The 15,835-nt window shown below is 41.5% G+C and overlaps 1 protein-coding gene across 3 annotated transcripts in view; it reads right to left on the bottom strand.

Moving 5' to 3' along the window:
• LOC147369000 (zinc finger protein 474) overlaps nt 1–15,835 on the bottom strand; it is a 139,666-nt gene that overhangs the window by 72,614 nt on the left and 51,217 nt on the right. For 2 of the 3 annotated variants that reach the window (XM_086410708.1, XM_086410707.1), the window contains exon 3: nt 12,367–12,547. In XM_086410708.1, coding sequence (XP_086266834.1) covers nt 12,367–12,547 — 181 coding nt within the window. Of the gene's footprint in view, nt 1–9,249; nt 9,422–12,366; nt 12,548–15,835 lie in introns of those variants that run through there. The other variant, XM_086410706.1, reaches the window with a different exon arrangement.

Consider the following 15,835-nt stretch of genomic DNA (forward strand, 5'->3'; position numbering starts at 1 on the left):
TAGCTGTGAAAAGAAAAGAAGCAAAAAGCAAAGGGGCAAAGGAAAGATATAAGCATCTGAATGCAGAGTTCCAAAGAATAGCAAGAAGAGATAAGAAAGCCTTCCTCAGCAATCAGTACAAAGAAATAGAGGAAAACAACAGAATGGGAAAGACTAGAGATCTCTGCAAGAAAATTAGAGATACCAAGGGAACATTTCATGCAAAGATGGGCACAATAAAGGACAGAAATGGTATGGACCTAACAGAGCAGAAGATATTAAGAAGAGATGGCAAGAATACACAGAGAACTGTACAAAAAAGATCTTCACAACCCAAATAATCATGATGGTGTGATCACTGACCTAGAGCCAGACATCCTGGAATGTGAAGTCAAGTGGGCCTTAGAAAGCATCACTACAAACAAAGCTAGTGGAGGTGATGGAATTCCAGTTGAGCTATTTCAAATCCTGAAAGATGATGCTGTGAAAGTGCTGCACTCAATATGCCAGCAAATTTGGAAAACTCAGCAGTGGCCACAGGACTGGAAAAGGTCAGTTTTCATTCCAATCCCAAAGAAAGGCAATGCCAGAGAATGCTCAAACTACCACACAATTGCACTCATCTCACACGCTAGTAAAGTAATGCTCAAAATTCTCCAAGCCAGGCTTCAGCAATATGTGAACCATGAACTTGCTGATGTTCAAGCTGGTTTTAGAAAAGGCAGAGGAACCACAGATCAAATTGCCAACATCCACTGGATCATGGAAAAAGCAAGAGAGTTCCAGAAAAACATCTATTTCTGCTTTATTGACTATGCCAAAGTCTTTGACTGTGTGGATCACAATAAACTGTGGAAAATTCTGAAAGAGATGGGAATACCAGACCACCTGACCTGCCTCTTGAGAAATGTGTATGCAGGTCAGGAAGCAACATTTAGAACTGGACATGGAACAACAGACTGGTTCCAAATAGGAAAAGGAGTTCGTCAAGGCTGTATATTGTCACCCTGCTTATTTAACTTATATGCAGAGTACATCATGAGAAAAGCTGGACTGGAAGAAGCACAAGCTGAAATCAAGATTTCTGGGAGAAATATCAATAACCTCAGATATGCAGATGACACCACCCTTATGGCAGAAAGTGAAGAGGAACTAAAAAGCCTCTTGATGAAGGTGAAAGTGGAGAGTGAAAAAGTTGGCTTAAAGCTCAACATTCAGAAAACGACGATCATGGCATCCTGTCCCACCACTTCATGGGAAATAGATGGGGAAACAGTGGAAACAGTGTCAGACTTTATTTTTTGGGGTCCCAAATCACTGAAGATGGTGACTGCAGCCATGAAATTAAAAGACGCTTACTCCTTGGAAGGAAAGTTATGACTAACCTAGATGGCATATTCAAAAGCAGAGACATTACTTTGCCAACAAAGGTCCGTCTAGTCAAGGCTATGGTTTTTCCTGTGGTCATGTATGGATGTGAGAGTTGGACTGTGAAGAAGGCTGAGCACCGAAGAATTGATGCTTTTGAACTGTGGTGTTGGAGAAGACTCTTGAGAGTCCCTTGGACTGCAAGGAGATCCAACCAGTCCATTCTGAAGGAGATCAGCCCTGGGATTTCTTTGGAAGGAATGATGCTAAAGCTGAAACTCCAGTACTTTGGCCACCTGATGCGAAGAGTTGACTCATTGGAAAAGACTCTGATGCTGGGAGGGATTGGGGGCAGGAGGAGAAGGGGACAACAGAGGATGAGATGGCTGGATGGCATCACTGACTCGATGGACGTGAGTCTGAGTGAACTCCGGGAGTTGGTGATGGACAGGGAGGCCCGGCGTGCTGCGATTCATGGGGTTGCAAAGAGTCGGATATGACTGAGCAACTGAACTGAATTGAAAGTCACTATTAAATGTTGTCAGGCATCCTGGTCCTCTCCTCTGGTGATTTTAGGATTAAAGAAGACTACACACCTGTCTTGGCTGTTGCTTGCCATCTGTGGCTCCTTACTGCTCCCTGGGTGCTCCTTGAAGCTCCATGGTTATCCGTGTGTAGACACTGGCTCCCCTTTCATTTCACAACTCCACCCAGCACCCCAGCACAGCTGAGGTGAGACAAAGTGAAGGTTTCAAGATAACATACAGAATTAGAGTGCAGGAAAGGGACATTTCAAATTCAGTAGCAGTGATCACTGCACCTCCGTCCACCAGCCTTGTCTCCATGTAGGGTGACCCCTACCTGCTGTCTGGCAGAGGTGTTGCTGTGGTTCAGAACTCCCAACAGGTGGGAGTTCCTCTCAACTTGGTTCTGAGCCCAAAATTCCAATTTTTTTTTTTTTTTTGGTCAAGGAGAATGAAAAATCAGTGTACTCAATAATACTTCCTCAAAGTTTGAGCTCTGTCCACTGTAAAAATGGCCATTGATATTCTTTAGCAAAATTTTCTTTGCCCCAACTACCCATATGAGAATAATATTTTCATATCAAGAATGCCTTTTAAATTGTTTCCTCAAATATTAAAAAAAGAGCAATGTTTTCTTCAAATATTAAATGATGCTGCTATTTCTGGTCTGTGAAAAAGGCTATAATTTTTTAAGTTCTTTTTTTTTTTTTTTTTGGCCTTATTTACCAACCTTGTCTGCCTTGATGGTAAGAACAACTTCTTGTCCCACAATTTCAGCCCAAATACTGTCAGTTTCCCACAAGAGGGAATGTGGTTCCCTAACAAGAAGCCAGGAAGGGATTTATGCTTGAGCTCATGACAGAAACTCCTAATTACTCCCCCCCAGTCCCTGGTCACTCTTCCTCCTGCTGTGCAGTGAGAACACAGTGTCCAGACCTCCTTGCACTTAGCTGCAGCCATGTGGCCGAGATTCAGACGCTGAGGACTTCTTCCAGGCTGATTGGGTAACTCCTCGCTTTTTCTCCTCATGTGCGTGCTTGCAGGTTAAGTCGCTTCACTCGTGCCAACTCTTTGCAAGCCTATGGACCTGCCAGGCTCCTCTGTCCCTGGAATTCTCTGGGCAAGAATAATGGAGTGGATTGCCATGCCCTCCTCTAGGGGATCTTCCCTACCCAGGGATCGAACTAGGGTCTCTTACGTCTCCTGCATTGGTAGGCAGGTTCTGCAGCACCTGGGAAGCCCCTTTCTCGCCATGGCTGAGCTGAAAAGAGAGGACCTCCCACGGCAACTTGTATGTCACATGTTGAAAGTGGCAGAGATTTCATCAGCCTGGGATCCTGAATGATGTCATGAAGGAGGGACACCCCACTAAACTGCTCACTTGCCCAGGGCTCTTTTTAAAGCACAAAATAAACTTATCTTATTCTAGCTATTAGAATATTTTGGTCTGTTTGTTACGGCACTTAGCCTACCTTAATACCAGCTCTAAGCAGAAATCTAGTTAGAGGTGCCTCTACCCAGGTGTGGAGTTAACAGAGGTCTGTGTGGTTGGGAAGGGTCATTATGGGCAAGGAGCAGCCCGCCCAACCCCCATGCCCTTTTGACTTCCATTCCAACATTTTGTCTAAAATTTCACCACATGGATTTCATTACTTTGGATAAAGACATACTTCTAGGAAACGTCTTTTAAAATAACCATGTCATCTGAAGGAGATAGCACATTAAACCATCAGCCTCCGTGAATCCCTTAGTATGGACGACTTTCTCAAGTTTCTTTCCAGTGAAATAGCTGGTGAAAAGTCGAGTAGGGGATACGGGAGAGGAATGTGGAAAGGTAGACCGGGAGAAATGGAGGGATATCTGGAGGGTGGAGCACCTGGGTTTTTTTTCCTCTAACAGAAACAGAAGTCCCAGCAGTCACGGGTGGGAGATTAGACAGCAAGATCCAGGAGAAAACGTGAAAGGATTAGGAGGAAAGAGTTCAAGATGTTCCAAGACAGGACATGAAGGCACTTAAGGCAAACCTCTTGCTTGACGATTTGGCTGAATGCCGGTCCTCGAATCAGGTACTTGGAGCACACTCCTTTGACAGTTCAGCCTGCTCTTAAGATCTGCCCATGGCCCCTCAGAAAAGTCCCGGTAAAGATCATAAGAGAACGTTGAGATTTAAGCCATACATGCACTTTTAGCATGTGAACATTTTGACTGTTCTTCAGTTAGTGCCTTATTTAGAGATTCCCATAACTACAAACTTCTATCATTTCAGATTATACAAGTATTTTCTTTTCATGTTCATGGAAAGGACAAGGTCATAGGGTCATTGGCGTGAAAAGTCAATTGCCAAATAATTCAACTGCATTTGTCCATTTATTATTTTTTGAACAAGTGTGTACATATACCAGAGTCACTTTTATGATTTAAAATATTGACAGAACATTAAAAATTGGCATCCAGTTTTTGAGCATGTTGTGAAATAGCTGTGTATTTCAGGAGTGACAAATCTTGGAGCCAGTTTTCACTGGGCTCTGACCCTATTGGCTTTGGTTACGGTGCCCTCTCACGAATGCACGTAGTGGAGATGGCCAGTGTCCTGCATGAATTTACGGACTCTACTTCTCAATAGGAGGTTTGGGAGTCCTACCCTATGTCACATACAGGAACACCTCATTTTAGTGTGCTTCGCATATTTTACTTCTCAGATATTGCATTTTTGTTTTGTTTTACAAGTTAAGAGCTTGTGTCAACCCTGTGTCAAGTGAGTCTATTGCTGCCATTTTTCCAACAGCGTTTGCTCACTTTGTGTCTCTGTGTCGTGTTCTGGTAATTTTTGCAATATTTCAAACTTTTAAAAATTATTACTTTAAAAAATTATTGTTCTAGTGATCTGTGGCCAATGACCTTTGATGTTTTTATTGTGATTGTTTTGGCATTTGGGTATTTTAAAAATATCGAATATGTACATTGCTTTTTTAGATATACTACTGTACACTTATAGACTACAATGTAAACAAATTTTTCTATGCATGAAAAAACCAAAAAACTTCTGTAATTTGCTTTATTGTGATAGTCACTTTATTGTGGTGGTCTGGAACCAAAATGCACAATATCTCTGAGATCTCCCTGTAGATGTTTCTATTAGTTGTCTGTTGCTGCCATAATAGATTACAAGCTTAATGTATTAAGCCGCACACCTTTATTTTCTTACACTTTTGTAGGTCAGACGTTCAACCCTGGACTCACCAGATAAAAACACATTGTTGGTGGGGCTGTGTTTCTTGCTGAAGGTTCCAGATTCAGGTTGTTGGCAGACTCCAGTTCCTGCGGTTATAGGACAGAGGTTCCAGTTTCTTTGCTGGCTGCCTGCTGGGACTACCCTTAACTTGGAGAAGCTTCTCTCTGGTCGCTGCACATAGCTTGCCACATCTCAGAACAAGCCACAGGGTTTTGGATACTTCTTATGCTGTCATCTCTCTTATCGTCTTTCTTTCTTATCCTACTATTAATGACATGATAATATTGGGCCCATCCGGATGATCCGAGATACTCTCCCCATGACGAGGTGCGTAACCTTAACTACATCTGCAAAGGTAACATGTAATATATTCATAAGTTTGGAGGACTAGGGGCCAACATCTTTGGGGCCATTACTTTGCTGAACACACACTCAGTTAAGTATCACCTGAAAAACATTGGTCTATAGCTGATCAATGTGAATCAATGATGGAACCTAGCCTGCATGATGTCTAGGCCAGTTTTCATTTTTTCACTGTAGTTGTTTATAGCCATGTGGGTTTAATCTCATATTTCCGGAAGTAGAATTAAAAGGCATCAGAGGTACTCTGGAATCTTGTGTTCCCAGCACCTCTCCCCATCACATATCCAAAAGAACAGTAGTTGAAACATAGACCATTAGGATTCAATCTTAGCAGGTTTTCAACTAAGTTTACCTGGGTGTGGAGGATAGAAGACTTCATTATACTTTTCCCTGCAAGTGTTATCTATTGAATATTTTCATAATAAAAATTTAAAAGAACTAAGCATAAAACTGTACCATCCTATGCTAAATTAGCAGTGCTTTTCCTGGTGTAATTTTTTCTACCCAATTTGACCCCCGCTGGAACCTCAACTGCTTCTCATGTGTGCTGTTTCTTCCAAGTGCAGGAAAACCTCATTTCCATCTCTGGCCACAGTACTCACAGAGAGCGGGCAGGGCCAGCAGAAACAGGCACGGCCTCTCATGTGGGCCAGACAGAGAGTCAGGAGGGAAGTAATAAATGATAAAGGAGGGTGGACCATCGCCAGAGCAAGGGAAGGGCCCCCTCAGGGTTGAGGAAGGAAAGGGCTGAACTTCCTGTCCTGGCCTGGTATGGGATTAAAGCCATATGAATTGGTTTAGATGGGGTGTAAAGAAGAAACACCGCTAATGTCAGAAGCAGACAAGTTCAGAGAAACCAAGGGCTGTTTTCAGGTTTTTAGGAGAAGGAAGACTTTGGATATTTGCCCTCTTTCTCTTCCCTGCTCACAAATGGATCTGCCTGTTGGTCGCAGCTTCTTTTTCTGAGACTCAGGCCAGTATTCCCCAGGCTGATGTCATCTGGTGTCATCTGGGAGCTTCCTTGGAGATTCTGGGACTCCAATTGGAAATACTTCCAAGGTTGCCTGAAGAGGAGGTCCCACAATGGAGCTCTAACAGATCTCCATGTTTACTCACCGGAGGAGCATCGCCCCCTCCAAACCCCTTACTAGGACAGGCTTGTTCCACCTCCAGGGTTCCCTTCTGATAATACATGCCCTGCAACACTAATGTGGGTTCAATGTGCAAGTGAGCATCAAGAAATCTTGGAATTCTTCCCATAATCTCAACTAGAGGGGAATTCAATTAGAGATTGTGCAGCACCAGTTGCCAGAGCTGAAAGGGAACTGTATTGTTATTGATGCCCGGAATACCATCACATCCCAGCATCCCAGACCAATAACTGCCTGAGCCAGTGTAAGAGCTCCAAGGACCTTCATCTAGTATGTTTTTTCATCAGCTAGGAGACTGTCTATGGGAACCATTTCAAGGGTCAAATTCACAGCTCACAGATGCACCAACCATTGTTAAAGAGATCATTTCTCTTTGAGTACAAGTACCTGCACAGCTGTGAATGAGTTGAGGGGAGGGCCAATGGCAAAGAGTAGGTGAGCTCTTTCCTGTTGATGGCGAGACTTCAATGATGTGACTTGGTGAAAGACAGGAACCCTTGGATTGATGTCAACTTTCTCCACATTTGATACCCTGCAACATTTGCAGGCCAGCTCAGGTGGAGCAGGTGGAAGCCCCTCGGTCAGCATTTTGATGTTCCTCAAGCTTTTCCTTGTGGGAGCAGTGCTTTCTATAAGAGCTCATTTCTTTCAACCACTTCAAGAACTCAGTTTAATAATTCCTACAGATGAAGTAGTTTTATTTTTCTCAAGCTTTTGAAAGCAAAGGGCCCAAGAACCTTTATGACCCCAATGGCCACTCATTTTAAAGTTGAGGCCAAAACTTGTCCTTTATTTCCCTTGCTATCTGACTTCTGAACATGATTAGCAGAATGCAATTGGAATACAATGCAATTGAAACTGCACTCTGAATTCTGCAAACTGTTTTCACCTCAGTTTAAGATAAATTCAGACTAGCAGCTAAACTGCAAACATCCTAATTCCCTTAGTTCCTAAGCATTGTACAAACTTTCTCCATGTGTCAGATCATTTGTGTTGGAATAGTTCATCTTATTAATGGTGGCACGTGGCACTCAAATGGCAATGGATAAGATTTGGGGTTTGGAAGTCCAGCAGTCTCAAGTCTGCTTCCTGACTCCAACCCTTAACTCAAGTTCAGTGTGACCTTGAGTTGGCTCTTTTAGTCTAAGTATCAATTTTCTCATGTGTAAAATAAGGATTATATCTACCTGAAGGGTTGCTGTGAGATTTATATAAAGTGATATACAGAAAGCACTAGACACACTGCCTGATCCACAGTACATGCTCTACATATTAGATGTTATTGTCATTTTTGTTAACAAAATGAACTAAAGCATCAACTACAAGTCATTGAAGGGTCTCTTTTACAAGATGCTAATCTTTGGGGGATATCTAAATGCCTTAAAAAAAAGTTTATCTCTTGCTTCCTTCAGAACAGGCAGGAAAAACAGAATAATTAGCACAATTTTCCTAACCTAGCCTTTTACAATAGGCAGATGTATGACCAAATTATTAGGTGAAATAAACGTGCCTGTATATAATTTGGAATTAACTGTGCTGTGTAAGGTCATGAATGCAAGGGTTGCAGGAACCTGGTGGATCCGGAATGGCCCTGAAATTCAGCCATTAAATGAACAAAGAGATCAAGCAAAACTGCTGGGAGTCCAAGCAAAGCCGCGCTGCCCGGGGGAGCAGAATTTCCTGGGCAGAGCCACTCCCGGGCACTGGCCTCCTCCCAGGAGAGCTCCGCCTCTCTAAATACACGTTCAAGGACTCAAATCCAGAGCAGCTGCACAAGCCACTTTCTGTGCATGGACCCTGGGTGGAGAGGCACAGAACTTGCTGGCAGGCTTTTAGACCTCAACAATAAAGCACCTATGAGGCCCGAGGAGGGCAGAGGAAAGGAACTCTTGCTGGACTTTTTCGCTAGGTGGAGGGAGCCGGTTTCCACCAGGTGATTAATCACACACAGCGGTCTCGCAGCATACGAGGCCGGTGTTGATCCTGAATCTTCTTTGTAGCATTTCTCACCGAGGGAGTAACAGTACTGTACGGTTCTAGTGTTTTAAGCCCTTAGCTCTTTTTTGATATATCTCTCCTGTTGAACAATTTTGTACAGAAAAGAAGAATTCCAGTCACTGAGTCGATTAAAAACATTTCCCTGGATCAGAAAAAGCAGGGAGGGGCACGTTACTTCAGAAAGCACAGGGATGGGAGGGAAGCCAGTTTTTCTCGGGACCGAAGAGTTGCCTGAAGTCACCCCCCACTAAAATCTCTGTTCACTGAATAATAGTCCTAAGCGGTGAGGTTCAGAATCCTGTTCAGGGAAAACAGACCAGATGAAAAAATGGCAACAGCTGGCTCAGAGATTTCCTGGAGATAAAAATGCCAGCTCTGAAGAGGCGCGGCCACGTGTCATTCTGTCCGATCACCGTGTCTCATGAGAGGCGCGCGGCGTGTCTAGGCACACGCACGCGGCTGCTTGTTAAAAGCGGTGACACAGCGGTCAAGGCAGGCCACCAGAGCACTGAGCTGGGCGTCCTGTGCTCCATGGCCTTTGGTCAATTCCAGTTCTCCTTCCCCAACTCCACCCCCACTTTTCCTCCTTCCCACCATAACCCAACTCTTTCCCAAGGATTTAATGCAGTAACTCTTTCGTAGGAAGAAAGGGCTTTACTTGGCGACTTTTGGTTTACAGGATCGTTGGTGAACAATCAGTCTGTCTGGCAGGAAGGTACGCCCACAAATATTACAGGGAACCAACTGGCTCTGGGCGCTTGTCCAAGCAGCTTCGTTTAAGGCATCGAGATCATAGAAACCCTTGGCTGAAAAGTTAAAGAAAAACAGAGGGGAAAAAAAAGAACAAAGAAAGAAAAGAAAAAGAAAATGGGAAAATGGATCAGTTTTCATTCTGGAGAACCATACTCTACTTTTTATGGAAAGTATTTTCAGGAAATACCTGTTGACTGAGGCTTTTAAACAAATTATATTACTTTTGCCAAAAAAAAAAAAAGTGCTGCTCAATCTTTTAAGGGCTGAGAACCGTTAGCTCTGAATCAGAGGTTTTTCAGTCCTTGAATTTTAAAAAGGGGAAGACATTGTTTTATGTGTTGTGATATGCATTCTTCACTAATTATTAACATCTTTGTTTACACATTATCTTGAAAATATGACTTTTGGCTTTCTTTCAGTTGACTCTATAAGCTTTCAAAAGAAAAAGAACATGTCTCTATTTTCCTCTTCTGTAATCTTTCAGAATGTATTTAGAGGCCACAACTGACAATTGAGAGTGAATTTAAGACAAATTATATCCTAAAAATTTATCATCTCTTTATGGCCATAAACTCAGAGATTCTTTAAGTAATTAAAGTGAAGAATGCAAACAGGATAGTTAAGCTGACAAAAAGAAGTGTCCTTAAGAAAGCAACAAAGACAGCTGAGAGATGTATAATTTTCATTGACAGAGCATAGGAAAAAGGGCATATGGGTTTATTTTAGAGAAACAGTGTGGGATTTAACTTTAATAAAACTTATTTAAATAGAATGGCTTTGGTACACTAAATTGACTGTCTTAGAATTTCCCCAAAAAAGCACCCCCCCACCCCCCACAAATATAGCCAGGTACTCAAAAATATATCACATAGTTTTTAGAAAATTATTTTCACAGCATATATTGTTTTCATTAAAGCCCAGGTAGTTCTCATATATGATTTTTCTATCTAGTGGCTCATACAAACGTAGCCAATGTTGGATTCTTTAACAAGTCTACTAATGTTCTTTTTCTTTTTATCCTCCATGGGAAATTAAACTCTAGCACAACAGGACCATCTAGTATTTCTCCCTTGGATAAAGGGAGTGTCACTATATATGCAGGATATGAATGTATATTTTGAGTGCTTTAAACCAGTTAAAAAAAGAATGGTACTGACTTTCACCTTACTCATGAGTTTTAATATGGGCTCAAAAATTCCCAAGTATTCATGGAGAGTTGAAGATGAGTCATTACATTTCTAAAAGTTTTAGTGCCTTTACTTTAAAGTGGGAAGTGTCTTCACCCAGAGAGGAAGGGCACCCTCAGAAAGAACAGTACCATGGAGCCAAGAGGAAAACTGCAGCAAGTGCAATGACAGGACCTGGCTTTTCCATCTGTAGCCAATCAAGACTGGTGAACCCTCCAGGGCTTTCAAACCAGTAGTTTCTCTTCTCTTCTATAATTGTGATAACTCTGCTCAAGCAGGGAAAATGATGGAGATAAGGAGTGAAGGAAACAGATTTTTTATCAGTTGAGAAATGACGGGAAGAGAGTCTCAAAGAGGGAAACAATCTCTTTGTGAGCAAATGCTCTAATTTCAATAGATGGGTATTTTCATCTCGAGCTCTCTTCCCATCTGCATGCAGAGTTCTCCATTTGGCAAGGGCTTTGAATAGTTGAGTTCTGGTAGCCTAGAACTTTATCATGACAACCTAGATTCCACTCTGTGGGCTATTAGAAAACTCTCTTTGGGTCACATGTCTAAAAGAGTGTTCTGAGATAATTGGTACTAAATGGCTTCCAAGATACCTTCTGGATATGTAAATCTATGATTCTCTTACATAAAGAGAATCAATTAACTGAATGATACTTCTCTTAAAACCAAGAATGGTTTTCCTTTGAGAGGAATCATGGGATCAACTGATAAAATGACAATGACCAAGTGTGAGCTGGCATGGCAAATTCTCTGAACTACTTCATTCTCTCCCTGAATGAGTAAGTATAAGGCTCTGAAATGAGGCCGCACACGACAGTTTATGAAGTTCAGGTTTCATATGGCCTGTGCAGTGCTTTACAAAGTATTCACTGCAAAATTTTAAAAATCTGGACATTTCATATAGAAGTCAAGATTTCCAATTTCTTTTGTATTATTGGAAGATACATCACAGTGAAGTTAAGGCTAAGTTTCTTAAGGATAACACCAGCTGGAATTGGGTAGCAGCCGTATCCTTGGAGAGAGGCAGTGCTCTCAGTTCCCCATGGTTCCCACCTTCCCTTTTTCCACACGTGGACAAATGTGCTCAATTGTGGAATCTGACCAGTGGACCTTGTAAGCATTTCACTTAGGAACCCCTGCTCTTTGAACACTAAGACACATTCATATTTGAAAACATGTTTCTAGATGTCCCCAAAGGTTAAGCTTCACATTTTTACAGTATTGTGTTTGATAACATATGAATGTAACTTTTGGGAAATACAGCAGTTTTCAGTGAGTCCCTCTCCTTGCACAGTTTGCCAGGATACAGTGTCTTTGTGTCTCAGCATCTGAAAACAACCCTTTGGTCAGGCATTTTGGAACTGTTTTTTCTATTGGCCACTGTTTTGTGGCCAAGACAGTAAATGTTGCTGATGTCAGTTGCTTGAGCAAGTAATAAAAGAATACCTCTACTCTTTTAAGTTTAGAGAGAAACTGCTAACTGCTAAGTCACTTCAGTCATGTCCGACTCTGTGCGACCCCATAGACGGCAGCCCACCAGGATCCCGCGTCCCTGGGATTCTCCAGGCAAGAACACTGGAGTGGGTTGCCATTTCCTTCTCCAATGCATGAAAGTGAAAAGTGAAAGTGAAGTCATTTAGTCATATCTGACTCTTAGTGACCCCATGGACTGCAACCTACCAGGCTCCTCCATCCATGGGATTTTCTGGGCAAGAGTACTGGAGTGGGTTGCCATTGCGTTCTCCATTAGAGAGAAGAGTCTTCCCTTATACAATCAAGTCTTTTGTTTTCCAAAAACTTACCAGTAATGGTCCTGACTTCTGGTTTCTTTGGTTCTGGTCTCCTTAGCTCTTTAGGCAACAAGTTGTTTTCATTGTGCCATTTTTTCAGACATTGTGGCTCATGAATGGCAATCGATTTTGTTCCATATTCACGACCACAAATATAGCAAACAATGGTTGGTGGACGTCTTATCATTGTTGGCTGCAAGTAATACAAAATGCCTGTTAGCAGGTTTTGAAATTATACCTTTACATTATACTACATTTAAATTAACTAGAAAAATCAATAAATTTAAAAAAATCTAAACATTCTGGTGAGATTAACCTTTTTAGCAGTTGAGATAAAAATATATTGTCTGAGTGATTGAGGTGGGGGTGAGGATGTTGCTTTGGGAGGAGAATAGGAAATGAAGAACTAGCCAGAATTTTACATATTGGTACTTTATAAAAGGTATTTTCTCATTTAATAAATACTGATTGATTGTCTTCTGACTATTCTCCATGCTGGGAGAATACAAAGATAAATCAGGTATGAATCGTCTTCTCAGTACATCAATATGCCTGAGAAATAAAGTAATAAATGTCCTTACAGGCACAGAGAGAGTTTTTAACAGACACTGTTGTAGCCTCTCTCTCGTTCCTTCATGTAAAATGCTTCTGCTGCACCTGTGACTCTCTGCCTTTTTGGATCTGGCATAGACTTCACCTAGAGACAGGACAACTAATCAATTACAGATGGGAGTTGGTGGATAAAGACCCAGCTTGCCCACTTAGGCTGTCTCCTCCAGAAGTCCTCAGTGGGATTGCACCATAGTTACTCATTAACTCACTTCCTTCTCTTCCCTGTTTCTTCTTTCACTACTTGACTGAGGTTCCTAGGATCACCTGCCCTCTCTTAACCTTTGTTTCTGGAAGAACCAAATCTAAGGAAGATATACGTATATAACTCAATAGGGAGTTTCTGCTTCTGTCTAGGATATAGAACATTACAAGAAACACTTCTGCCACTTCAACAATGAGAACAAATCAGAAATTTTTGAGCCATTAGATACTCAAAGTTGCAAGGTAAACTAATGAACCAAAAAACACTGCCTCAGTTTGAGAGTGGATCAGCAGAAAGAAAAGAAAACCTCCCACACTCCAACTTGACAGGAATTAGAAACAACAGTCCTCTGCCACAGAAATAAGGGCAGGACAGCTGTATGAGCTCTTCTGATGTGCAGCATACGGGTACCATCTATATAAACTTTCCCACCCACTGGGTCTTACACCTAGTAATGGGGTGACAGTCCAACACCAGAGAGAGCCAGGAGCATTGAGAGAAACCCTCACCAATTCAGGAAATGGGGCCTGCCTCACTGTGATGGTAAAGCTAGAGAATTAGGCCATGTACTAATCCCAGATAAAAGCAGTGTACTATACATATACATCACAAAATACATATATATGATACATATGTGTGTGTATTTTTGTACATATATATGACAAAATTGCTTTCGACCACGGCCTCTTTAAAGAAAAATAATAAAAGAATATGGAATTTATATTCTCTTTTGTATAAAGTCAGAGTAAACAAGAACACAAATTATAGGGACTAAAATTGGAAATAGATTGTCGTAGAATTCTTAGATATTTTTCTTAATTTTTTAAATCATAGAATGTGCTGTGCTAAAGATGCATGTTTTAGTGTCTATAATAACCACTAAAGTACAAAATCATGCTAAGAGGCATAAGTAAAAAAATCAATGAGACGAGAGAATATATTTTTTAAGGATTGATGGGTTAACCATGACCAAAACAAAGATAAGAAGAGAGGAACAGAGGATCTAAAAATAAAAATAGAAAAAAAAGAAGGAAAGAAAAAAGGCGGACCAAAGAACACAGGTATAAAAGGCACGAGTTGACAGACTAGATAAAACAAAGCAACATTCAATTATATGTTGTTTATAAGAAACACATTTTATAAACATAAAGACACAAACAGATTACAAGTAAAAGGAAGGGAAACTTTTTCATATAAACACTAAGCCAATGAAAAGAGTATGATTATATTATTAAAATGTATTAAATTCCGAGTTTGGAAATGTTGGAACTCTTCTTCTAGTTGTGAAGATCAGGAAAAGCTTTAAGGAGGTACCATTTGAAGAATGAGCAAAATTTAGATCATAACGACTGGGAAGGGTCTTCCCTGGTGGTACAGTGTATAGGAGTCTGCCTACCAGTGCAAGGGATATAGGTTTGATCTCTGGTCCAGGAAGACTCCACATGCTGTGGAGCAGCTAGGCTCATGTGCCACAAGTACTGAGTCTGTGCTCTAGAGCCCATGAGCTGTAACTACTGAGCCCTAATGCTGCAACAGTGGAGCCTGTGTGCCTAAAGCCTATGCTCCACAACAAGAAAAGAGACGGCAACAAGAAGCCTGTACACTGCAGCAAAGAGTAGCCACAGCTCGCCACAACTAGAGAAAGCCTGGGCAGCAACAAGGACTCAGTGCAACCAAAAATAAATAAAGTTAAAAAAAGAAAAAAGACTGGAAAGGATGGAGAAAACTTTTGGATGCTGAGCAAAGACAGCATGAGCAAAGCCCCATGGACAGAAATCTGGAAGTGATTACAGAGAATAGCGAATAATTCAGTTTGCCTGATGCTCAGTCTAGCACTGAGAACTAGAACCAAACAAGTAGGCTGCAGCCACGCTGTGAACAACTTTGAATGCCATGATAAGATCTGGATTTTGTTTTGTAAGTGATAGGAAGCAGAGAGGCAGGGAAATAGCCTGTAATTTCAATTCAGGAAAGTTTGTGTGTCTGTAAAGTATCTAAAAGAACTAACAGGGCAGCGTATCTATGAGAGCTTGAGCATTCATTGCTCTGTGAAGTGAAAGTTGCTCAGTCATGTCTGACTCTTTGTGACCCCATGAAATAGTCCATGGAATTCTCCAAGCCAGAATACTGTCGTGGGTAGCCTGTTCCCTTCTTCAGGGGATCTTCCCAACCTAGGGACTGAACCCAGGTCTCCCGCATTGCAGGTTGATTCTTTACCAACTGAGTCACCAAGGAAGCCCAAATAAATCATGGGTCCAAGAAAACACCAATGTTTTATTCTAGATGACAGGGAAGATGGTGATGTCAGTTACAGAAAGGGATAAATTGGAAAAGACAGGTTGGGGAAGGAGAGAAAAGAGATGCTGTCTTGGAACTGTTGAGTTAGACATATTAGTGGAATTTAAACACGAATAAGCCCAGCCAAAATAAGAAACAGAAGCCTATACTTTGGCATTAGTGGGATTCAGAACTATTTGCACAGAGAAGAGGTTTAAAACCATAAAAATTCCAGAAGAGGAATATATAGATAGTAAGTAGAGAAAAATTCCTGGGAGAATATCTACAATAAGGAGATTGAGCAGGGGAAATTGAAGCCTAAAGAGATAAAGGTTCAAGTTCAAAGTTAAAGAAGCAGGGTATGGAGACAAAAGACTCCATTCACAATTC

Source organism: Bos grunniens, chromosome 7, assembly GCF_055505025.1.
Source record: "Bos grunniens cultivar Pamir isolate PY7600 chromosome 7, Bosgru_T2T1.0, whole genome shotgun sequence".
In the NCBI taxonomy this organism is placed as follows: Eukaryota; Metazoa; Chordata; class Mammalia; order Artiodactyla; family Bovidae; genus Bos; species Bos grunniens.